This window comes from Nerophis lumbriciformis, linkage group LG22 (genome assembly GCF_033978685.3).
Source record: "Nerophis lumbriciformis linkage group LG22, RoL_Nlum_v2.1, whole genome shotgun sequence".
Classification (NCBI taxonomy): Eukaryota; Metazoa; Chordata; class Actinopteri; order Syngnathiformes; family Syngnathidae; genus Nerophis; species Nerophis lumbriciformis.
In genome coordinates, this window is record NC_084569.2 from 5277245 (window position 1) to 5304729 (window position 27485).

At 35.6% G+C, this 27485-nt stretch overlaps 1 protein-coding gene across 1 annotated transcript in view; it reads left to right on the forward strand.

The window, feature by feature from the left end:
- Positions 1 to 27485, forward strand: part of cep112 (centrosomal protein 112) — a 473259-nt gene that overhangs the window by 442550 nt on the left and 3224 nt on the right. The window contains exons 25-26 of the mRNA XM_061974375.1: positions 15637 to 15738; positions 23009 to 23073. Of these exons, the coding sequence (XP_061830359.1) occupies positions 15637 to 15738; positions 23009 to 23073 (167 nt within the window). The remainder of the gene's footprint in view (positions 1 to 15636; positions 15739 to 23008; positions 23074 to 27485) is intronic.

Sequence of the window (27485 nt, forward strand, 5' to 3'; positions counted from 1 at the left end):
ATCACACATGCTGGCTTTTACACTTTGCGCCTAGAACAATCCGGATGGTTCTTTTCCTCTTTGGTCCGGAGGACACGACGTCCACAGTTTCCAAAAAAAAAAGTGAAATGTGGACTCGTCAGACCACAGAACACTTTACCACTTTGCATCAGTCCATCTGAGATGAGCTCGGGCCCAGCTAAGCCAGTGGCGTTTCTGGGTGTTGTTGATAAATGGCTTTGGAATTGAGAAATGGTATTAAGTTAAAGTTAAAAGTTAAAGTACCAATGATTGTCACACACACACTAGGTGTGGCGAAATTATTCTCTGCATTTGACCCATCACCCTTGATCACCCCCTGGGAGGTGAGGGGAGCAGTGGGCAGCAGCGGTGGCCGCGCCCGGGAACCATTTTTGGTGATTTAACCCCCAATTCCAACCCTTGATGCTGAGTGTCAAGCAGGGAGGTAATGGGTCCCATTTTTATAGTCTTTGGTATGACTCGGCCGGGATTTGAACTCACGACCTACCGATCTCAGGGCGGACACTCTAACCACTAGGCCACTGAGTAGGTACTTTCCTGGAATTTCTGGAAAACCGGGAATTTTTCCAGTTCAAAAAACAGCTTTTTGTTTTTTTGTCCTGATTAAGAGGAATGTTTTGACGGTGGAACGGTTGAAGTGGGTAGAAAAATGTGGGAGGTGTAGTCGCCAGGAAAAAGGGTGAAAATAGGGCTTTGGAAAACCAGGATTTCTGGAAAATCCTGGAATTGTTTTGAATTTGTAAAAAAAAGTGGTTCAAATTTCCAGGGTGGTGGAATGTGTTGAAGGTAGAACAGTTTGAATCAGCTGAAAAATGTGGAAATTGTGAAAGTTTGAAAAAATGGCCAATTAGTTTTGAATGGGAAAAATGTCCCTGGATACCTGGAATTCTGGGAAATCTGGGAATTTTGGGAATTTGACAAGGGAAAGCCCGCAATTCCCAAATAGACTGAACAGTTTGAAGTTGGAACAGTTTGAATCAGATGAAAAATGTGGGAGTTGTGGAACTTTGAAGAATGTCCCATTGATTTCAGTAGGAATTTCCCAAAAATTGAGGAATTTCGGGAAAAGCGGGAATTTTTTGGGAAATGGTAAACAAGTTTGATGGTCTGAATGAGTTGAAATAGTTGGTGTTGGAATTTTTCAAATCGGTCGAGAAATGTTGAAGTACTAACATGTTGAACTGGGATAGGGTATTACGGAATTCCTGGAATTTCTGGAAAACCGGGAATTTTTCCAGTTCAAAAAACAGCTTTTTGTTTTTTTGTCCTGATTAAGAGGAATGTTTTGACGGTGGAACGGTTGAAGTGGGTAGAAAAATGTGGGAGGTGTTGTCGCCAGAAAAAAGGGTGAAAATAGGGCTTTGGAAAACCAGGAATTCTGGAAAATCCTGGAATTGTTTTGAATTTGGAAAAAAGTTAGTTCAAATTTCCAGGATGGTGGAATGTGTTGAAGGTAGAATGGTTTGAATAGGTTGAAAAATTTGGAAATGGTGGAAGTTTGAAAAATGGGCAATTAATTTTGAATGGGGAAAATGTGCCGGAAAAACTGGAATTCTGGGAAATCTGGGAGTTGCGCCTAGAACAATCCGGATGGTTCTTTTCCTCTTCGTTGCGCAGGACACGACGTCCACAGTTTCCAAAAACAATTTTAAATGTGGACTCGTCAGACCACAGAACACTTTTTCACTTTGCATCAGTCCATCTTAGATGAGCTCAGGCCCAGCGAAGCCGGCAGCGTTTCTGGGTGTTGTTGATAAATGGCTTCCGCTTTGCATAGTAGAGTTTTAACTTGCACTTACAGATGTAGCGACCAACTGTAGTTACTGACAGTGGTTTTCTGAAGTGTTCCTGAGCCCGTGTGGTGATATCCTTTACACACTGATACGTGCAGTGATTTCTCCAGATTCTCTGAACCCTTTGATGATATTACGGAGCGTAGATGGTGAAATCCCTAAATTCCTTGCAATAGCTGGTTGAGAAATGTTGTTCTTAAACGATTTGCTCAGGCATTTGTCGATAAAGTAGTGACCCTCGCCCCGTCCTTGTTTGTGAATCATGGAAGCTGCTTTTATACCCAATCATGGCACCCACCTGTTCCCAATTAGCCCGTTCACCTGTGGGATGTTCCAAATAAGTGTTTTTGATGAGCATTCCTCAACTTTCTCTGTCTTTTTTGCCACTCGTGCCAGCTTTTTTGAAACATGTTGCAGGCATCAAATTCCAAATGAGCTAATATTTGCCAAAAATAAGAAGGTTTACCAATGTGAACGTGAAATATCTTGTCTTTGCAGTCTGTTCAATTGAATATAAGTTGAAAAGGATTTGTTGTATTCTCTTTTTATTTACCATTTACACAACTTCACTGGGTTTAGTAAATGTATACAGCTATGACTAAGGCTGAAACGACGCGTCGACGTAGTCGACGTCATCGGTTACGTAAATACGTCGACGCCGTTTTTGTGCGTCGGCGCGTCGCATATTTACGTCACACTACTTTACTGTCATGGCGGAGCGCAAAGCAGACGATGCGAGCGAGGGGAAAAAAGCACGCCAAAAGTCGTCAAAAGTGTGGGAGTATTTCAATAAACGGCCTAATAATGTTGTTGTATGCACACTGTGTCGAGCGGAAATGGCCTATCATAGCAGCACAACGGCTATGAACGAACATTTGAAAAGAAAACCCCCGACAGCGTTCTTGCCATCACCATCAACAAGTCAATCGTCCGCGTGCGTATACGTTGTCATCATTACACAAAAACATGAATGTGTCATTTGTATCTGCGTTGTAAATTCATAAACTAAAGCACCGTTTCGCTCTGAGAGGCGCGTTTGGCGTGCCTGTTCAGTGTTTACAAAGACGCGCTCCTCTTTAACGCTGTGGAGAGGCGGCGGCGGCGAGCGAGCGGCGAGGCGGGGCGCGCCGGGAGCGACGCCGCAATCGTGCCCAGGTGCGCGATCCGCGCAGTTGGAAGAGAAAAGACTTTGTGTAAAATTAAAAGATTGTAAACCTGGCAAAGCCGTCTGGCGTTCAGTCTGTCGGTCCTGAAAGAACCCCACGGCACAAGACGTGTCACAAACGCTAACGTTAATTAGTTGTGCAAATACCTTTTACAACATTAACAGTTACATATACTATGTACAAACCAACAATTAACTTTCACTTTAATCATACTATCATTGTTGTGTTATTAAGCAAAATAAGCAATACTTTTACTTTTGTTGAAATGTTTACACTGTACACTTTTTTGTATTGGATGTTTAGCTTTATTTTTGCACATTTGAGCAAATAAGCAATACTTTTACTTTTGTTGAAATGTTTACACTTGTTACAGAATATTTCCGTTTTGCACTTTTTTGTATTGGATGTTTATCTTTATTTTTGCACATTTTAAAGCAAAATAAGCAATACTTTTACTTTTGAAATGCTTATACTATTCCAGAATATTAAGATTTGCACTGGATGTTTACTTTTATATTTGCACATTAAAAAGCAAATAAGCTACTTTTAATTTTGTTAAATGTTAAAAGTTTTAAATGTTTACATTGTTACAGAATATTTTGTCATGTTGTTGTCAATGTTGACTGAGTGGCCATACTTTTTTTTTTTGTAAATAAAAGCCATGCCTTTTGAAAAAACTGGCCTACATTTATTTTTTCCTCTTCATTTTAAATAAAAAAAAAAAATCGGTAAAAGGAAAAATAATCTATAGATTAATCGAAAAAATAATCTATAGATTAACCGATTAATCGAAAAAAATAATCTATAGATTAATCGATAGAAAAATAATCGTTAGCTGCAGCCCTAGCTATGACTACGCTAAATGATATCCAAGTTTAATTTCTATAGTATTTATCTCAGCTTCTGCACTCCCAAATGAATATTACTGCAAAAAAAAAACAATACAGCATGATCGTGTACATTTTGGCAGGCAAATCTCCAGACCAAAGTGAGAGCTGCTTTATGTCGGGATGGTTTTTCATGCCGGCTGCTTTGATGTGCTTCCCAATCCCTCTCATTGTGCCCCGTGAAGATTAATTAGCCAAAGCCAGAACAATCAGTTAAATCCACAACAGGAAAATTATTTTGGGGAAAAACCCAATCTCTGTAGCTCAGTCAAAAAACACATTTAGGACCATTTGAAAAGATCCAGGACTTTGAAGTACACTGTGTGGACTAAAGTAAGGGAACAAAAGTAGGAATATAGAATTTTGCAGCTTCCAGTCTTTCAGGAGGTTCTTAAGAAGTCGTGTTGATGATGAGATGAGTTTGACAGGTTAAGTTGAGTTTCCAATCATTTCTAATTTTTTGTGATAGAGTGATTGGAGCACATACTTGTTGGTCACAAAAAACATTCTTGAAGTTTGCTTCTTTTATGAATTTATTATGGGTCTACTGAAAATGTGGTTTGGTGGTAGCAGGGGTGTATATGGAAGAGTTAGGGCTGCATGGGATTCTGGGTATTTGTTCTGTTGTGTTTATGTTGTGTTAAGGTGCAGATGTTCTCCCGAAATGTGTTTGTCATTCTTGTTTGGTTTTGGTTCAAAGTGTGGCGCATTATTAGTGTTAAAGTTGTTTTATATGGTCACCATCAGTGTAACCTGTGTGGCTGTTGACCAAGTATGCCTTGTTGTGTGCAAGCAGAAGATGTGTACCATCATGGCACGCCCTTATTATAGCTGTAAGGGTGAAAATCGGTGACCATTAATTCCGGGAGATTTCTGCGAGAGGCACTGAAATCCGGAAGTCTCACAGAAAATTTGGGGGTTCAGCAAGTAAGCTGCTGAGCCGCATCAGAGTGATCAAAGAGCCGCATGCGGCTCCGGAGCCGCGGGTTGCCGACCCCTGGTCTAGGCGGAGCCAAAACGAATGTGACAGTAACGCGGGTTGGGCGACTTGAAGTCTTCTGCTGTGTTGTTTCATTAATGCGACTGCTTATTACCCCACTTGTTGACGATAACTGCCAACTTTTATAATAGAAGTTGAGAAGCACTTTGGTTTTTGTTAGTAATCAATTCCAAAAACGTCAGACCAAATAGTTCGAAAACCGTCTTTTTTAACCATAAAAAATCATCTGAATTCGAATTATTCTTATGTTATTATCTATTCATTATCTATTAATTATTTATTAATAAATTATTATCTTATTATGATTATTAATCATTATTATCTAATAATTATACATTTATTTATTATCTATTAATTATCTAATTAATCTTAATCTAATTAATCAGTACCCCAAACACGTGGGATTCTGGGTATTTGTTCTGTTGTGTTTATGTTGTGTTAAGGTGCAGATGTTCTCCCGAAATGTGTTTGTCATTCTTGTTTGGTTTTGGTTCAAAGTGTGGCGCATTATTAGTAAGAGTGTTAAAGTTGTTTTATATGGCCACCGTCAGTGTAACCTGTGTGGCTGTTGACCAAGTATGCCTTGCTGTCACGTACGTGTGCAAGCAGAAGATGTGTACCATCATGGCATGCCCTTATTATAGCTGTAAGGGTGAAAATCGGTGACTATTAATTCCGGGAGATTTCTGCGAGAGGCACTGAAATCCGGAAGTCTCACAGAAAATTTGGGGGGTTCAGCAAGTAAGCTGCTGAGCCGCATCAGAGTGATCAAAGAGCCGCATGCGGCTCCGGAGCCGCGGGTTGCCGACCCCTGGTCTAGGCGGAGCCAAAACGAATGTGACAGTAACGCGGGTTGGGCGACTTGAAGTCTTCTGCTGTGTTGTTTCATTAATGCGACTGCTTATTACCCCACTTGTTGACGATAACTGCCAACTTTTATAATAGAAGTTGAGAAGCACTTTGGTTTTTGTTAGTAATCAATTCCAAAAACGCCAGACCAAATAGTTCGAAAACCTTCTTTTTTAACCATAAAAAATCATCTGAATTCTAATTATTCTTATGTTATTATCTATTCATTAATCTATTCATTATTTATTAATAGATTATTATCTTATTATGATTATTAATCATTATTATCTAATAATTATAATAATTATACATTTATTTATTATCTATTAATTATCTAATTAATCTTAATCTAATTAATCAGTACCCCAAACACGTGGGATTCTGGGTATTTGTTCTGTTGTGTTTATGTTGTGTTAAGGTGCAGATGTTCTCCCGAAATGTGTTTGTCATTCTTGTTTGGTGTGGGTTCACCTTGTGGCGCATTATTAGTAAGAGTGTTAAAGTGTTAAAGCAAACTAAACCGGCGCGCGCCGCCGAGAGTATAGGCTCCGCCTACACGGATACTGAGCGACCAAAGTCTGCACCCCGCGGACGTGGACGCGCCTACTGGTGTGTACGCGCATGAGCCGAGATCGATCATTTGTGGACTTTCTTTGCTGGAACACGAACGTAAGAATACATTTATTGATTTATTGCTAGAGTCACAGTAAAGATCGGCCTTTGTGTTTCCATCATCATTTATGTATGATTGTAATGACGTTGTTTGATATTTAGGACTAGCAGTAAAACTTTATATTCTGTAAAAAAAAAAGGCTATTTTGTTTAAAATGGAATAGCAATGTTTTCATCCAATCGCAGCCAGGACCTTGGCCCATACTTGCCAACCTTGAGACCTCCAATTTCGGGAGGTGGGGGTTGGGGGGTGGGTGCGGAGGGCGTGGTTGGGGCGGGGGCGTGGTTAAGAGGGGAGGAGTATATTTACAGCTAGAATTCACCAAGTCAAGTATTATATATATATATATATATATATATATATATATATATATATATATATATATATTAGAAATGCGCGGTTTGCGGGCACAACCGCGGAGTCCGCGGATTATCCGCGGATCGGGCGGATGAAATTAAAAAAAATTAGATTTTATCCGCGGGTCGGGTCGGGTCGGGTCGGGTCGGGCGGTTGAAATAAAAAAAAATTAGATTTTAAATATATTCAGGCGGGTGGCAGTTAAACCAATTGGGAAATATATATACATAGTTAAATGTTGTTACCCACATACGAAAAACGAGCAGGCACCTGCTGCATATGCCACAACAGAAGAAAAAAAAAGAAAAAGAGATGGACACTTTTACGGAGCGGAGAAGGGACGCCTCGCCGGGGTCCGGGACCGAGGCCCCTTCCCCCGAGAGGGCCCCACCGGGAGCCGTAGCTGAGGCGATCCGCGAGAAGGGCCCGACGCACGTCCAGGGTCACCACCGCGCCCACCGCACCGACACCCCGCCTCGTCCGCCTTCGCCGCGGCCGGCGTCACGCGCAGCAGGTAAGCAGCTTACCTGCCCGCCACCCCCGTGGCCGGGGGCTCGTAACAGGGGTCACTCCGCGCGCTCCGCCCGCGCAGCTTACCTGCCCGCCACCCCTGTTGCCGGGGGCGCGTAACAGGGGTCACTCCGCGCGCAGTGCGCTCACGAAAGGGGTGGGGCTCACCCTGGTTGATATAGACAGCAGGACGGTGGCCATGGAAGTCGGAACCCGCTAAGGAGTGTGTAACAACCCACCTGCCGAATCAACTAGCCCTGAAAATGGATGGCGCTGGAGCGTCGGGCCCATACCCGGCCGTCGCCGGCAGCGAGACGCGCTTGGAGGTGCGCTCAGCGCGGCTCCTATATGATTGCGCACTGGTGTGCGTCTGGGTCGTGACAGCGAATGTCTGTGCTGCATTGGATCAGTCTCCTTTCTTTAACAGGCAAAAGCTTTATAACCTCACTAATGCCTTGCATCGTCTATATTAGATATATAACAACGGGCGGGTGCGGGCGGGTGCGGTTCTGATCAAATGTTACATCGGGTGGATGGCGGATGGTTGACGACTTTCTGATGCGGTTGCGGATGAAATAATTGCCTATCCGCGCATCTCTAATATATATATATATATATATATATATATACATATATATATATATATATATATATATATATATATAAAAGAAATAATTGACTTTCAGTGAATTCTAGCTATATATATATATATATATATATATATATATATATATATATATATATATATATATATATATACAAAAGAAATAATTGACTTTCAGTGAATTCTAGCTATATATATATATATATATATATATATATATATATATATATATATATATATATATATATATATATATATATATATATATATATATATATAAATATATAAATAAAAGAAATACTTGAATTTCAGTGTTCATTATTTACACATATACACACACATAAAACTCATCTACTCATTGTTGAGTTAATGGTTGAATTGTCCATCCTTGTTCTATTCTCTGTCACTATCTTTCTAACCATGCTGAACACCCTCTCTGATGATGCATTGCTGTGTGGCACGCACAAAAGTGCTTTCATCAAATGCACTAGATGGCAGTATTGTCCTGTTTAAGAGTGTCACAACATTGCTGTTTACGGCAGACGGACTGCTTTACTGTAGACGTTCTTTATATCGCGGGAAAGCGGACTCAAGTCCGCATGGAGCTGGAGGGGGCGTGGCCTCCAGCTCCGCCTGAATTTCGGGAGAAAATTTGTCCCGGGAGTTTTTCGGGAGAGGCGCTGAATTTCGGGAGTCTCCCTTGAAAATCCGGGAGGGTTGGCAAGTATGCCTTGGCCATAGGCTCGGCCAATCAATGACTTGCAGGCTGGTGGACTGGCGAATGACAGGAGAGGAGCCTTTTTTTTAAAAGAAGGGTTTTTAAGCCTTTTTTTTTTTAAAAAGCATCCACAGTCTGTGGTGCCCTCATGTGGTCAGGGAGAACGTTCCACAGACTGGGAGCGGCTGAGCCGAAAGCCCGATCTCCCATTTTCCGTATAATATGTGCTCCAATCACCCTATCACAAAAAAATAGAAATGATTGGAAACTCAAGACAGCCATGACATGATGTTCTCTACAAGTGTATGTCAACTTTTGACCGCCACTGTAAGCCGTTCATTCCACTCGTCTAACTCCTGCTCTTAATTGCTGTCACTGACTCAGCAAGTATTCGTGCTGCGCATGCCTTTCTAGCCCAAAAGCCCTTGTGCTATATGTGCCCTCCATTCATGTGTGTTTGTCGGTTTTTAAAGCCTTCTCAGCTTCTATAATCAGACTCTGGTTTGGTCGGGCGTGTAATTTAGGCCCAGACAGACAGACTTCCTCCAGTTCCTCGCCCGCCCGGCCGGCCGAGCTATAGCGAGCTGCCGCCGCCACATTTGATATATTCTGTGTCTCCATCGGCACACTCGTGTTGTTGCAGCAGCCGGTGGATGGTGTAGTGCAGGACCCCCTGTGGGGATGTGAGGAGTGAGGGAATACTCTGAGCTATGTATAGAGTGTGTGTGTGTATTGTTCTTACAGTTTATGTACAGTACAATCTTTATTTTCATGACTATTTATTACGATTTGAGTCACTTGAGAAAAAGCGCTATATAAATGTAATTCACTTCACATTTACATTGTAGATTGTCACATCAAAAACTATGAATGAACACATGAGGAGTTATGTACTTAACAAAACACTCAAAACATGTTTTATATTCTAGTTTCTTCAAAATAGCCACCCTTTGCTCTGATTACTGCTTTGCACACTCTTGGCATTCTCTCCATGAGCTTCAAGAGGTAGTCACCTGAAAGGGGTTTTCACTTGGGTAGAAAATGGATGGATGGATAAATAAATAAATGTAAACAATGGTTAAAAAAAAGTTTTATCCATCCATTTTCTACCGCTTGTCCCTCTCAGGGTCACCAGGGGTGCTTTGTTTTGGTTGCATTTTTTTTTTTTTTTTTTTGCGCCATGACTAGGGAAGGTTATTTGGATTGGGTAATGTAAGTATATGCAGTTTTGTAGTGACTTCCAACACATTGTTTAGTCATCCATCCATCCATCCCATCCATTTTCTACCGCTTGTCCCTCTCAGGGTCACCGGGGGTGCTGGAGCCTATCCCAGCTGCACTGGGGCGGAAGGCGGTGTACACCCCGGACAAGTCGCCACCTCATCACAATCCATCACATTTTTATTTATTATTTTTTTTGTTGTACAATATCCACAAAGTTCAGTGTAATGTGTGTTGACTTTTTGTGTTGGTTGCAATTTTTTTTTTTTTTTGCGCCATGACTAGGGAAGGTTGTTTGGATTGGGTAATGTAAGTAAATGCTGTGTTGTAGTGACTTCCAACACATTGTTTAGTCATTTAAACTAAATTCGTAAAAAAAAACAAAAAAAAACTGATTGGACATTAAAAAAATGTCTTCATTGGACAAGTCGCCACCTCATCACAGGGCCATTTTATCATCAATAAAAAATATAAAGCATCTAAAATGCGCCAAAATTTGCATTTTCCCATCTTGCATTGTAATTGATTTAATTGGGTGTAATTTTGCATTTTTTATGGTGCTTAGACATTTTTTTATTTATTTTTTGTACAATATCCACAAAGTTCAGTGTAATGTGTGTTAACTTTTTGTGTTGGTTGCAATTATTTTTTTTGCACCATGACTAGGGAAGGTTGTTTGGATTGGGTAATGTAAGTAAATGCTGTGTTGTAGTGACTTCCAACACATTGTTTAGTCATTTAAACTAAATTCGTAAAAAAAAAACAAAAAAAAACTGATTGGACATTAAAAAAATGTCTTCATTGGACAAGTCGCCACCTCATCACAGGGCCATTTTATCATCAATAAAAAATATAAAGCATCTAAAATGCGCCAAAATTTGCATTTTCCCATCTTGCATTGTAATTGATTTAATTGGGTGTAATTTTGCATTTTTTATGGTGCTTAGACATTTTTATTTTTTTATTTTTTTTATACAATATCCACAAAGTTCAGTGTAATGTGTGTTGACTTTTTGTGTTGGTTGCAATTTTTTTTTTTTTTGCGCCATGACTAGGGAAGGTTGTTTGGATTGGGTAATGTAAGTAAATGCTGTGTTGTAGTGACTTCCGACACATTGTTTAGTCATTTAAACTAAATTCGTAAAAAAAAACAAAAAAAAACTGTTTGGACATTAAAAAAATGTCTTCATTGGACAAGTCGCCACCTCATCACAGGGCCATTTTATCATCAATAAAAAATATAAAGCATCTAAAATGCGCCAAAATTTGCATTTTCCCATCTTGCATTGTAATTGATTTAATTGGGTGTAATTTTGCATTTTTTATGGTGCTTAGACATTTTTTTTTAATTTTTTTTGTACAATATCCACAAAGTTCAGTGTAATGTGTGTTGACTTTTTGTGTTGGTTGCAATTTTTTTTTTTGCGCCATGACTAGGGAAGGTTGTTTGGATTGGTTAATGTAAGTAAATGCTGTGTTGTAGTGACTTCCAACACATTGTTTAGTCATTTAAACTAAATTCGTAAAAAACAAACAAAGAAAAACTGTTTGGACATTAAAAAAATGTCTTCATTGGACAAGTCGCCACCTCATCACAGGGCCATTTTATCATCAATAAAAAAATATAAAGCATCTAAAATGCGCCAAAATTTGCATTTTCCCATCTTGCATTGTAATTGATTTAATTGGGTGTAATTTTGCATTTTTTATGGTGCTTAGACATTTTTTAATTTTTTTTTTGTACAATATCCACAAAGTTCAGTGTAATGTGTGTTGACTTTTTGTGTTGGTTGCAATTTTTTTTTTTTTGCGCCATGACTAGGGAAGGTTGTTTGGATTGGGTAATGTAAGTAAATGCTGTGTTGTAGTGACTTCCAATACATTGTTTAGTCATTTAAACTAAATTCGTAAAAAAAAAACAGAAAAAACTGTTTGGACATTAAAAAAATGTCTTCATTGGACAAGTCGCCACCTCATCACAGGGCCATTTTATCATCAATAAAAAATATAAAGCATCTAAAATGCGCCAAAATTTGCATTTTCCCATCTTGCATTGTAATTGATTTAATTGGGTGTAATTTTGCATTTTTTATGGTGCTTAGACATTTTTTTATTTTTTTTATTTTGTACAATATCCACAAAGTTCAGTGTAATGTGTGTTGACTTTTTGTGTTGGTTGCAATTTTTTTTTTTTTGCGCCATGACTAGGGAAGGTTGTTTGGATTGGGTAATGTAAGTAAATGCTGTGTTGTAGTGACTTCCAACACATTGTTTAGTCATTTAAACTAAATTCGTAAAAAAAAAACTAAAAAAAAACTGTTTGGACATTAAAAAAATGTCTTCATTGGACAAGTCGCCACCTCATCACAGGGCCATTTTATCATCAATAAAAAATATAAAGCATCTAAAATGCGCCAAAATTTGCATTTTCCCATTTTTCATTGTAATTGATTTAATTGGGTGTAATTTTGCATTTTTTATGGTGCTGAGACATTTTTTTTTTTTTTTTTTGTACAATATCCACAAAGTTCAGTGTAGTGAAGTGAAGTGAAGTGAATTATATTTATATAGCGCTTTTCTCAAGTGACTCAAAGCGCTTTACATTGTGAAACCCAATATCTAAATTGGTGTAGATAATGTGTGTTGACTTTTTGTGTTGGTTGCATTTTTTTTTTTTTTTGCGCCATGACTAGGGAAGGTTGTTTGGATTGGGTAATGTAAGTAAATGCTGTGTTGTAGTGACTTCCAACACATTGTTTAGTCATTTAAACTAAATTCGTAAAAAAAAAACCAAAAAAACTGTTTGGACATTAAAAAAATGTCTTCATTGGACAAGTCACCACCTCATCACAGGGCCATTTTATCATCAATAAAAAATATAAAGCATCTAAAATGCGCCAAAATTTGCATTTTCCCATCTTGCATTGTAATTGATTTAATTGGGTGTAATTTTGCATTTTTTATGGTGCTTAGACATTTTTTTTTATTTTTTTTTTGTACAATATCCACAAAGTTCAGTGTAATGTGTGTTGACTTTTTGTGTTGGTTGCAAATTTTTTTTTTTTTTTGCGCCATGACTAGGGAAGGTTGTTTGGATTGGGTAATGTAAGTAAATGCTGTGTTGTAGTGACTTCCAACACATTGTTTAGTCATTTAAACTAAATTCGTAAAAAAAAACAAAAAAAAACTGTTTGGACATTAAAAAAATGTCTTCATTGGACAAGTCACCACCTCATCACAGGGCCATTTTATCATCAATAAAAAATATAAAGCATCTAAAATGCGCCAAAATTTGCATTTTCCCATCTTGCATTGTAATTGATTTAATTGGGTGTAATTTTGCATTTTTTTATGGTGCTTAGACATTTTTTTTTATTTTTTTTTGTACAATATCCACAAAGTTCAGTGTAATGTGTGTTGACTTTTTGTGTTGGTTGCAATTTTTTTTTTTTTTGCGCTATGACTAGGGAAGGTTGTTTGGATTCGGTAATGTAAGTAAATGCTGTGTTGTAGTGACTTCCAACACATTGTTTAGTCATTTAAACTAAATTCGTTAAAAAAACAACAACAAAACTGTTTGGACATTAAAAAAATGTCTTCATTGGACAAGTCGCCACCTCATCACAGGGCCATTTTATCATCAATAAAAAAAATATAAAGCATCGAAAATGCGCCAAAATTTGCATTTTCCCATCTTGTATTGTAATTGATTTAATTGGGTGTAATTTTGCATTTTTTATGGTGCTTAGACATTTTTTTTTTTTTTATTTTTTTTGTACAATAGCCACAAAGTTCAGTGTAATGTGCGTTGATTTTTTGTGTTGTTTGCATTTTTTATTTATTTTTTTTGCGCCATGACTAGGGAAGGTTGTTTGGATTGGGTAATGTAAGTAAATGCTGTGTTGTAGTGACTTCCAACACATTGTTTAGTCATTTAAACTAAATTCGTAAAAAAAACAAAAAAAATGTTTGGACATTAAAAAAATGTCTTCATTGGACAAGTTGCCACCTCATCACAGGGCCATTTTATCATTTATTCAAAAATATCCATCCATTTTTCTACCGCTTTTCCCTTTTGGAGTCGCGGGGGGGCTGGAGCCTATCTCAGCTGCATTCAGGCGGAAGGCGGGATACACCCTGGACAAGTGGCTACCTCATCACAGGGCCATTTTATCGTCAATCAAAAATATCAAGCAGCTAAAATGCGCCAAACATGGATAACTCTGGAGAGAGTTGTTTGCATTTTGCCATCTTGTATTGTAATGGATTTTAAATGGGTGTAATTTTGAATTTTTTATGGTGCTTGGACATTTTTTAGCCACAAAGTTCCGTGTTATGTGTGACCATGTGTGTTGACTTTTTGTTTTGGTTGCATTTATTTATTTATTTTTGCGCCATGACTAGGGAAGGTTGTTTGGATTGGGTAATGTAAGTATATGCAGTTTTGTAGTGACTTCCAACACATTGTTTAGTCATCCATCCATCCATCCCATCCATTTTCTACCGCTTGTCCCTCTCAGGGTCACGGGGGGTGCTGGAGCCTATCTCAGCAGCATTCGGGCAGAAGGCGGGGTACACCCTGGACAAGTCGCCACCTCATCACAGGGCCATTTTATCATCATTCAAAAATATCCATCCGTCCATCCATTTTTTTATCGCTTGTCCCTCTCGAGGTCGCGGGGGGTGCTGGAGCCTATCCCACCTGCACTGGGGCGGAAGGCGTTGTACACCCTGGACAAGTCGCCACCTCATCACAGGGCCATTTTATCATCATTCAAACATATAAAGCAGCTAGAATGCACCAAACATGGATAAGTGTGGAGAGAGTTGTTTGTATTTTCCCATCTTGCATTGTAATGGTTTTAAAATGGGTGTAATTTTGAATTTTTTATGGTGCTTGGACATTTTTTAGCCACAAAGTTCCGTGTTAAGTGTGACCATGTGTGTTGACTTTTTGTTTTGGTTGCATTTTTTTTTTTTTTTGCGTCATGACTAGGGAAGGTTGTTTGGATTGGGTAATGTAAGTATATGCAGTTTTGTAGTGACTTCCAACACATTGTTTAGCCATTTAAACTGAATTTGTAAAATAAAATTAAACGTGTTTGGACATCAGTTTTTCCCCTTCAAATTAAACTAAAATAAATATTTACATGCTAATTTAAAATTCTTTATAAAATGTATGTAAACGTAAATAATCTGTTCCAGAGTCAAACTGATGCTCTCATAAAACTAAACAGGCAATGTTTATTGTATCGTTTTAAAAATAATTGGTAGTTTTAACCTCCAAAGGCTTAACGGCCACATGCGTGGACAGCACCTTTTAGCTCTTATTTCCAAAATTGTGTACACTACTGAATTGGGGTCTTATGGCCGCTTATGTGGACACTTATACTGCCATCTGGTGGTGTCAAAAGAGTATAACATACAATGGAATTTGGAAAAAAAAAAAAGTGTAAAAATAAGAATTAGCATGTCACAAACATGAAGTACACGTTTGTGTACTTATGGACTAAGTACATCATATCAAAAGATGATTTTTAGTTTTTAAGAGGTTAAGACATAAAAACAATAAAAGGCATAATGCCAATGTTATTACTTGTCAAACAAGTGTAAAAATAAGTTAAACACTGCCAAACATACAAGTAAAAGATTAAAACACTGTACATTAACATAGATAACAGGAATGCTCGCTCACTTTACTGTATGTGATCATTCACTGAATATTATTTTTGCACACCTTCATGGACAATCCACAATGTAAATAGTCATGGAACTAAAGAAAAGGCATTGAATGAGGAGAAGCACTGTATTTACCGTATGTCATTGAACTCTTTCAGGTCACCATGGTGTGTCAGAAGTACGAGAACAAGATGAAAGGTCTGATCCCGGCTGAGTTAAGACAGGAACTGGAGGACACCATCACGTCTCTCAAATATCAGGTATTTACATCCAAGTTTAGTTTTCACTAGAGATTAGGGGGTAGCGCCGGGTGTATATTGTAGCGTCCTGGAAGAGTTAGTGCTGCAAGGGATTCTGGGTATTTGTTCTGTTGTGTTACGGTGCGGATGTTCTCCCAAAATGTGTTTGTCATTCTTGTTTGGTGTGGGTTCACAGTGTGGCGCATATTTGTAACGGTGTTAAAGTTGTTTATACGGCCACCCTCGGTGTGACCTGTATGGCTATTGACCAAGTATGCTTTCATTCACCTGTTTGTGTGAAAATCCGTAGATAAGTGCAGTAGAAGTGCAGTCCCCCTTTAAGGTGTGTACAAAACTTGGTGTTAACACGACAACAAACATAACGTTACAGTGGTTGTTTTGTAGACATTAAGTTGTGTGAGAAATTTCAAGCCACTCTCATATACGGGGGTCATACATTTTGACCAAAGAACCACCATTACATGTTATGTAGACCACAAGGTCGTGTTTTAAATGTAGGGGGGGAAAACAATCATAATATGTGCCTTCTAATCCGCTGCGCCTTATGGTCTGAAAAATTGTAGTTAGAATGCATTAAAAACAATTAAAATGTATTTTTGTCTTATATAATGATTGTGAAAGATAGGCAAAATGAAAGAAAAAAGTGCAGTTTTCCTTTAAGGTGTGTACAAAACTTGGTGTTAACACGACAACAAACATAACGTTACAGTGGTTGTTTTGTACAGCACATTAAGTTGTGTGAGAAATTTCAAGCCAATCTCATATACGGGGGTCATACATTTTGACCAAAGACCCACCATTACATGTGATGTAGACCACAAGGTCGTGTTTTAAATGTAGGGGGGGAAAAGAATCATAATATATGCCTTCTAATCCGCTGCGCCTTATGGTCTGAAAAATTGTAGTTAGAATGCATTAAAAACAATTAAAATGTATTTTTGTCTTATATAATGATTGTGAAAGATAGGCAAAATGAAAGAAAAAAGTGCAGTTTTCCTTTAAGGTGTGTACAAAACTTGGTGTTAACACAACAACAAACATAACGTTACAGTGGTTGTTTTGTACAGCACATTAAGCTGTGTGAGAAATTTCAAGCCACTCTCATATACGGGGGCCATACATTTTGACCAAAGACCCACCATTACATGTTATGTAGACCGCAAGGTCGTGTTTTAAATGTAGGGGGGGAAAAAATCATAATATGTGCCTTCTAATCCGCTGCGCCTTATGGTCTGAAAAATTGTAGTTAGAATGCATTAAAAACAATTAAAATGTATTTTTGTCTTATATAATGATTGTGAAAGATAGGCAAAATGAAAGAAAAAAGTGCAGTTTTCCTTTAAGGTGTGTGTACAAAACTTGGTGTTAACACGACAACAAACATAACGTTACAGTGGTTGTTTCGTACAGCACATTAAGTTGTGTGAGAAATTTCAAGCCACTCTCATATACAGGGGTCATACATTTTGACCAAAGACCCACCATTACATGTTATGTAGACCACAAGGTCGTGTTTTAAATGTGGGGGGGGGGAAAAAATCATATGTGCCTTCTAATCCGCTGCGCCTTATGGTCTGAAAAATTGTAGTTAGAATGCATTAAAAACAATTAAAATGTATTTTTGTCTTATATAATGATTGTGAAAGATAGGCAAAATGAAAGAAAAAAGTGCAGTTTTCCTTTAAGGTGTGTACAAAACTTGGTGTTAACACGACAACAAACATAACGTTACAGTGGTTGTTTCGTACAGCACATTAAGCTGTGTGAGAAATTTCAAGCCACTCTCATATACGGGGGTCATACATTTTGACCAAAGACCCACCATTACATGTTATGTAGACCACAAGGTCGTGTTTTAAATGTAGGGGGGGAAAAAAATCATAATATGTGCCTTCTAATCCGCTGCGCCTTATGGTCTGAAAAATTGTAGTTAGAATGCATTAAAAACAATTAAAATGTATTTTTGTCTTATGTAATGATTGTGAAAGATAGGCAAAATGAAAGAAAAAAGTGCAGTTTTCCTTTAAGGTGTGTACAAAACTTGGTGTTAACACGACAACAAACATAACGTTACAGTGGTTGTTTTGTACAGCACATTAAGCTGTGTGAGAAATTTCAAGCCAATGTCTTTTAAGGTTTGATTACAACAACTGCAAGAGCACAGGCAACATTTGAGCTTCCACAAGACATGGCACATGACTGTAAAAGCTTTTAACTTGCTGTGGGCACCAGTCAACACTCACAGGCAGCGCTCACATTTAACAGTCATTTGCATGCATTTGCAGCTGGCAGCGTGCTTCACACACACACACACACACACACACACACACACACACACACACACACACACACACACACACTGACAGAATTACACCCAAAACAGGCACTGGCATGTCAGCACAAATCTCTTAATAAAAGGCAATAAAAGCCTTTCATGTTGGGAGAATTTACATAATATGAATGAAGGCAGCCTTGTGTGCGCTGTTCTTTTTGCTGTGGGGGCTGTCGTCGTTAACCCTTCGCCGGCTTGAAATAAGAACCTGATTCCGTGTGCCAATCTCGGCTCTCGCAACTTTTAAAACAATATAAAGAAAATGTATTTTGCAATCCTACTTAGGTCGATTTGCTATATTTCACATTATTAGTAAAAAAATAAAAATTAACTAGCATGCAAAAAAAATACTGCATTCTACGTTTGTTGTTTTGTTTTTACTGTAAAGTATATTCAAAATTGGTTTTAAATGACCAAATAGTTTATACACATATTGTGACTTAAGTAAAGTTAAATTGAAGTCATTGTCGGCTACCACTCCCAGTCTGTGGAACGCTCTCCCTGACCACCTGAGGGCACCACAGACTGTGGATGCTTTTAAAAAAAAAGGCTTAAAAACCCTTCTTTTTAAAGAAGCATATTTTTTTTTAGATATATGCATACTAGTTTACCTATTTGGCTGTTCTAGTTTTTATTTTTATACATTTTTTTTAATTATCTTTTTATTTATTTAATTTTTAATACACTGTAGCACTTTGAGGTTGTTCACTCAATGTAAAGTGCTTTTTACAAATAAAATCTATTATTATTATTATTGTATTTTATTTGAGTACGTTTTCTTAGTACGCTGTTTTTTGTTTTTTTTCCAAAAAAAATTTAATAATCTTGCGAAAAAATAAATTTGTGCTCTAATTTTTAAATTTATTTATTTCCTAAATGTAAATGTTTAACTATAAATACAAAAACATGCATTCAGGTAAATTATAAAATAATAATAAAACATATGTGATGGAATAGAATAGAGAGCATGACAAAAATAAAGGTGGCTACCTCATTAAGGTGCAGTGGAAATACAAGACTATAATAATAATAATAATAATACAATTATTATTAAAAAAATATAAAAGTAAACAATGGTCAAATTTATTGAGTAAACTGTATTTGAATATTTCAAGTTTTATCCATCCATTTTCTTCCGCTTGTCCCTCTCGGGGTCACAGGGGTGCTGGAGCCTATCCCAGCTGCACAGGGGCGGAAGGCGGTGCAAATTGCTGGTTGCAAAAAAAATTTTGCGCCATGACTAGGGAAGGTTGTTTGGATTGGGTAATGTAAGTAAATGCTGTGTTGTAGTGACTTGCAACACGTTGTTTAGTCATTTAAACTAAATTCGTAAAAAAAACTAAAAAAAAAACTGTTTGGACAGTAAAAAAATGTCTTCAAATTAAAACAAAATAAATATGTACATGCTAATTTATAATTCACTATAAAATGTATGTAAATGGAATTAATCTGTTCCAGGGTCAAACTTCTGCTCTCATTAAGGTGCAGTGGAAATACAAGACAATAGTAATAATATTAATTATAATGTTATTAAATAAATATAAAAGTAAACAATGGTCAAATTTATTGAGTAAACTGTATTTAAATATTTCAAGTTTTATCCATCCATCCATCCATTTTCTTCCGCTTGTTCCTCTCGGGGTCACAGGGGTGCTGGAGCCTATCCCAGCTGCACAGGGGCGGAAGGCGGGGTACACCCTGGACAAGTCGCCACCTCATCACAGGGCCATTTTATCATCAATAAAAAATATAAAGCAGCTAAAATGCGCCAAAATTTGCATTTTCCCATCTTGCATTGTAATTGATTTAATTGGGTGTAATTTTGCATTTTTTATGGTGATTAGACTTTTTTTTTTTTTTTTTGTGCAATATCCACAAAGTTCAGTGTAATGTGTGTTGACTTTTTGTGTTGGTTGCAATTTTTTTTTTTTTGCGCCATGACTAGGGAAGGTTGTTTGGATTGGGTAATGTAAGTAAATGCTGTGTTGTAGTGACTTCCAACACATTGTTTAGTCATTTAAACTAAATTCGTAAAAAAAAACAAAAAATAACTGTTTGGACATTAAAAAAATGTCTTCAAATTAAAACAAAATAAATATTTACATGCTAATTTATAATTCACTATAAAATGTATGTAAATGGAAATAATCTGTTCCAGGGTCAAACTTCTGCTACATAAAACTAAACAGGCAATGTTTAATGTAACTTTTTAAACAGAAGTGGTAGTTTTAAGACATAAAAACAATAAAAGGCATAATGCCAACAATTTGAGTGACTTTAAACACATTAGTACGTGTAACACAAGTGTAAAAATAAGTTAGCCACTGCAAATTCGTAAAAAAAAAAAAAAAAAATGTTTGGATATAAAAAAAAATTCTTCAAATTAAAACAAAATAAATATTTACATGCTAATTTATAATTCACTATAAATGGAAATAATCTGTTCCAGGGTCAAACTTCTGCTCTCATAAAACTAAACAGGCAATGTTTATTGTAACTTTTTAAAAAGAAGTGGTAGTTTTAAGACATAAAAACAATAAAAGGCATAATGCCAACGATTTGAGTGCCTTAAAACACATTATTATTTGTCACACAAGTGTAAAAATAAGTTAACCACTACAAATTCGTTAAAAAAAAAACTGTTTGGACATAATTTTTTTTTCTTCAAATTAAAACAAAATAAATATTTACATGCTAATTTAAAATTCACTATAAATGGAAATAATCTGTTCCAGGGTCAAACTTCTGCTCTCATAAAACTAAACAGGCAATGTTTATTGTAATTTTTTAAAAAGAAGTGGTAGTTTTAAGACATAAAAACAATAAAAGGCATGTATAATGCCAACGATTTGAGTGCCTTTAAACACATTATTATTTGTCACACAAGTGTAAAAATAAGTTAACCACTGCAAATTCGTAAAAAAAACTAAAGAAAAACTGTTTGGACTTTTTTTTCTTTCTTCAAATTAAAACAAAATAAATATTTACATGGTAATTTATAATTCACTATACATGGAAATAATCTGTTCCAGGGTCAAACTTCTGCTCTCATAAAACTAAACAGGCAATGTTTCATGTAACTTTTTAAAAAGAAGTGGTAGATTTAAAACATAAAAACAATAAAAGGCATAATGCCAACGATTTGAGTGCCTTTAAACACATTAGTACTTGTCACTCTTTTTTCAAGGTAACATTTTTTTTTCAAGGTAAAAAATGATTTTCAAGGTACAAAAAATTTTCAAGGTTAAATTTTTTTTTCAAGGTAAAAAATGATTTTAATTTTTTTTTTAATTTTAAAAAAATGTTTTTAATTTTTTTTTTTTTTTTTAATTTGAAAAAAAAAATTAAATTTTTTTTAATTTGTAAATTTTTTTAAAACAATTTTAAATGTTTTTAATTTTTTTAAACAATTTTAACAATTAACTTTTTTTTTTTAGGGTAAAAATAAGTTAACCACTGCAAATTCGTTAAAAAAAACTTCTTCAAATTAAAACAAAATAAATATTTACATGCTATTTTATAATTCACTATAAAATATATATAAATGGAAATAATCTGTTCCAGGGTCAAACTTCTGCTCTCATAAAACTAAACAGAAAAAGAAAGTGGTAGTTTTAAGACATAAAAACAAACAAAAGGCATAATGCCAACGATTTGAGTGACTTTAAACACATTAGTACTTGTCACTCTTTTTTCAAGGTAAACATTTTTTTTCAAGGTAAAAAATGATTTTCAAGGTACAAAAAAATTTTCAAGGTACATTTTTTTTTTCAAGGTAAAAAATGATTTTAAATTTTTTTTAATTTAAAAAAAATGTTTTTAAATGTTTTTATTTTTTTTAATTTGTAAAATTTTTTAAACTTTTTTTTAATTTGTAAATTTTTTTAAAACAATTTAAAACAATTTTAAATGGTTTTAATTTTTTTAAACAATTTTAACAATTAACATTTTTTTTTTTAGGGTAAAAATAAGTTAACCACTACAAATTCGTTAAAAAAAACTTCGTCAAATTAAAACAAAATAAATATTTACATGCTATTTTATAATTCACTATAAAATATATATAAATGGAAATAATCTGTTCCAGGGTCAAACTTCTGCTCTCATAAAACTAAACAGAAAAAGAAAGTGGTAGTTTTAAGACATAAAAACAATAAAAGGCATAATGCCAACGATTGGAGTGACTTTAAACACATTAGTACTTGTAACACAAGTGTAAAAATAAGCTAACCACTGCAAAACATACAAGATTAAAACACTGTACAATAACATAGATAACAGGAATGCCCTCTCACTTCACCACCATATGTGATCACTCACTGAATATTATTTTTGCACACAAAAAAAAGCCAAAGAAAAAGCAGCGTAACCTGTCCTGTGGTCTCGGTGTGAAGTTCCTGCACGCAGGCTTTCAAACACACCGGTTTCGAACCACATCAGAGACATACTTTCCCTAAATTGAGAATGGTGCAAACCGCAGCGGCGCTCGGCTCCATGCCTCTGGTGTTTTTTCGGAGCGGCTCGCCAAACTTAATGCTAGATCTTTCCGAAAGTCCTCCGCCCGTTCCCCAGACAGGAATGTCACGCTGGCGTTCCAGCACGAACAATACAGATTCTTTAGGAGGCACACGAGCTGAGTAAATGTAGATGTGGTTTATTTTCACTTTAGCCAGACACTTCATAAATAAACTCCCGCTTTGTAGCCAAACAAAAGAATGGTATGTAGCGTCCTAACCTCAGCTAATCTTCACTCTCCCCCCCCCCCATGTGCCTTAACCCCTCTGCCCTCATCTCATGACCCCCTACCCTTCTGTCCCGACCCCACCAACCCAGTCTTTCATGCACTCTTTTCCCCTACTTCACTTTTCTCCACAAAAAGCACAGCTCTTGGAAATCCTTTAAGGTTAATATCCAGGTGTGTGTGTGTTCATGTCTCAGGTGGATTTCCTTCAGAGGAGAGCCTCGGTCCTGCAGGAAGACCTGGACGCATGTCGCAGGAAGAGGTTAGTGATCATTACTTTCTACCTGGAGTCTTAAGTGCCTATAAGGTCGTACAATGTGAATAATACAAATACAGTTTATTATACCGCATTATTCACATGTGAATAGTATAAATACAGTCTATTATACAGCATTATTCACATGTGAATAATATAAATACAGTCTATTATACAGCATTATTCACATGTGAATAATATAAATACAGTCTATTATACCGCATTATTCACGTGTGAATAGTATAAATACAGTCTATTATACCGCATTATTCACATGTGAATAATATAAATACAGTCTATTATACAGCGTTATTCACATGTGAATAATATAAATACAGTCTATTATACCGCATTATTCACATGTGAATAGTATAAATACAGTCTATTATACAGCATTATTCACATGTAAATAGTATAAATACAGTCTATTATACCGCATTATTCACATGTGAATAGTATAAATACAGTATATTAAACAGCATTATTCACATGTGAATAATATAAATACAGTCTATTATACCGCATTATTCACATGTGAATAGTATAAATACAGTCTATTATACAGCATTATGCACATGTGAATAATATAAATACAGTCTGTTATACAGCATTATTCACATGTGAATAATATAAATACAGTCTATTATACCGCATTATTCACATGTGAATAATATAAATACAGTCTATTATACAGTATTATTCACATGTGAATAATATAAATACAGTCTATTATACAGCATTATTCACATGTGAATAATATAAATACAGTCTATTATACAGCATTATTCACATGTGAATAGTATAAATACAGTCTATTATACAGCATTATTCACATGTGAATAATATAAATACAGTCTATTATACAGCATTATTCACATGTGAATAATATAAATACAGTCTATTATACAGCATTATTCACATGTGAATAGTATAAATACAGTATATTAAACAGCATTATTCACATGTGAATAATATAAATACAGTCTATTATACCGCATTATTCACATGTGAATAGTATAAATACAGTCTATTATACAGCATTATGCACATGTGAATAATATAAATACAGTCTGTTATACAGCATTATTCACATGTGAATAATATAAATACAGTCTATTATACCGCATTATTCACATGTGAATAATATAAATACAGTCTATTATACAGTATTATTCACATGTGAATAATATAAATACAGTCTATTATACAGCATTATTCACATGTGAATAATATAAATACAGTCTATTATACAGCATTATTCACATGTGAATAGTATAAATACAGTCTATTATACAGCATTATTCACATGTGAATAATATAAATACAGTCTATTATACAGCATTATTCACATGTGAATAATATAAATACAGTCTATTATACAGCATTATTCACATGTGAATAATATAAATACAGTCTATTATACCGCATTATTCACATGTGAATAGTATAAATACAGTCTATTATACCGCACTATTCACATGTGAATAACATAAATACAGTCTATTATACAGCATTATTCACATGTGAATAATATAAATACAGTCTATTATACAGCATTATTCACATGTTAATAATATAAATACAGTCTATTATACCGCATTGTTCAGATGTGAATAATATAAATACAGTCTATTATACCGCATTATTCACATGTGAATAATATAAATACAGTCTATTATACCGCATTATTCCCATGTGAATAATATAAATACAGTCTATTATACCGCATTATTCACATGTGAATAATATAAATACAGTCTATTATACAGCATTATTCACATGTGAATAATATAAATACAGTCTATTATACCGCATTATTCACATGTGAATAGTATAAATACAGTCTATTATACAGCATTATTCACATGTGAATAGTATAAATACAGTCTATTATACCGCATTATTCACATGTGAATAGTATAAATACAGTCTATTATACAGCATTATTCACATGTGAATAGTATAAATACAGTCTATTATACAGCATTATTCACATGTGAATAATATAAATACAGTCTATTATACAGCATTATTCACATGTGAATAATATAAATACAGTCTATTATACAGCATTATTCACATGTGAATAATATAAATACAGTCTATAATACAGCATTATTCACATGTGAATAATATAAATACAGTCTATAATACAGCATTATTCACATGTGAATAATATAAATACAGTCTGTTATACCGCATTATTCACATGTGAATAATATAAATACAGTCTATAATACAGCATTATTCACATGTGAATAATATAAATACAGTCTATAATACAGCATTATTCACATGTGAATAATATAAATACAGTCTGTTATACCGCATTATTCACATGTGAATAATATAAATACAGTCTATAATACAGCATTATTCACATGTGAATAATATAAATACAGTCTATTATACAGCATTATTCACATGTGAATAATATAAATACAGTCTGTTATACCGCATTATTCACATGTGAATAATATAAATACAGTCTATTATACCGCATTATTCACATGTGAATAGTATAAATACAGTCTATTATACAGCATTATTCACATGTGAATAGTATAAATACAGTCTATTATACCGCATTATTCACATGTGAATAGTATAAATACAGTCTATTATACAGCATTATTCACATGTGAATAGTATAAATACAGTCTATTATACAGCATTAAACCAGTAACTAGTTACAGTTACTAGTTACTTTATTTCAAAAGAAACTCAGTTACTAACTCAGTTACTTACACCAAAAAGTAATGCGTTACTGTGAAAAGTAACTATTTAGTTACTTATTTTTCCCCCCTTTTTTTTTAAGGCTCCCATTAATGCCCTTTTAGCCTTCATTTTAGTACTGTTATTGCACTGGAGAATAATACAATGTGTTGATCAACTTGACATGCATTTGCATCACTGAACTGTGCTAAGCAATGTGCTCTACATACAACACACAAAGACAAAGATATGTTTCAAAGGGCCAATTTATTTCAGGCCAGAACAAATTGACAAAACTATTTTAAATAGCTGCAACATAATGGCACTTTAACTTTAAGTAGATAGGATCTTTGATCCAAGACACAACTTACATTTAACTAAAATGTTATTTTCTTTGTGCTCGACAAAAGAAAAGTATTGAGAATGTCTCCATGTTAAGAAAACTCGACTTCTGGCTTTGCCATGATGTCTTGTTAGTTGTTATGAGAGTCGCGTATGTGTGTGTGTGTGTGTGTGGCCCTTTAAGATATGACAGCGTTTGAGGTGAGTGACGTCAGTGAGTGAGTGGGCGAGAGAGGTGAGCGAGTGGCGACAGTGAGTGCGTGCAGGACTGGTGCTCTATCTTGGTGGATGGCTGCGTCCAATAAAGTCACAAAGTTGCAACAAACCGCCGGTCTTGTCATTCACCCTCAGCTGTAAAGACCCACTGCCGGGTAAAGTGAAGGTTGTTAGCCCCGAAGACGTACATAGGCCCTGGAGGAACGTCTCCCTTGCGCTCCTCAACTGCGGTATGGTAGTCTCCCCCGCCCCCACCCACACAAAGCACGCCTTTTCTTTTCCACCGCAGCGCTGCAATAAAACACACTCAGATCTTCTGTTTCTATCCGATACTACATGAAAAATAACGTAAAATAACGCAGTAACGCATCATGTAGTAACGGTAACTGAGTTACTGGATATAAAAAATAACGCGTTAGATTACTAGTTACCGCCGAAACTAACGGCGTTACAGTAACGCTTTATTTTGTACAAATACAAAATGGCGACGTGAGTACGCAATGTTTATGTAGGAACTTCTGATCCTAATTCAGACTCCCAAATTAGAGCTCCCGTTTTCTTATTGATTTTATAATGTATATTTGTATAATGTGTGTGTTCTGAAATAGTGACAGAGAATAGAACAAGGATGGACAATTCAACCCTTAACTCAACAATGAGTAGATGAGTGTTGTGTGTGTATATGTGTAAATAAATGAACACTGAAATTCAAGTATTTCTTTTATTTATATATATATATATATATATATATGTATGTGTGGGGAAAAACAATCACAAGACTATTTCATCTCTACAGGCCTGTTTCATGAGGGGGGTTCCCTCAATCATCAGGAGATTTTAATGGGAGCATTCACATACCATGGTTTATATAGGGCACAGAGTGGGTGGGTACAGGCTGGTGTAGGGGCGTGGTGATTGGCTCATGTGTTACCTAGGAGGTGTTTCCGTCTGTGGCGGCATGCTGTTACAATTTCGCTGCGCTTGTTGAGGGATGATATATATATATATATATATATATATATATGTATATATGTGTAATAAAAAAAAATAAATATATATATATATATATATATAGCTAGAATTCACTGAAAGTCAAGTATTTCTTATATATATATATATATCTTAACCACGCCCCCAACCACGAC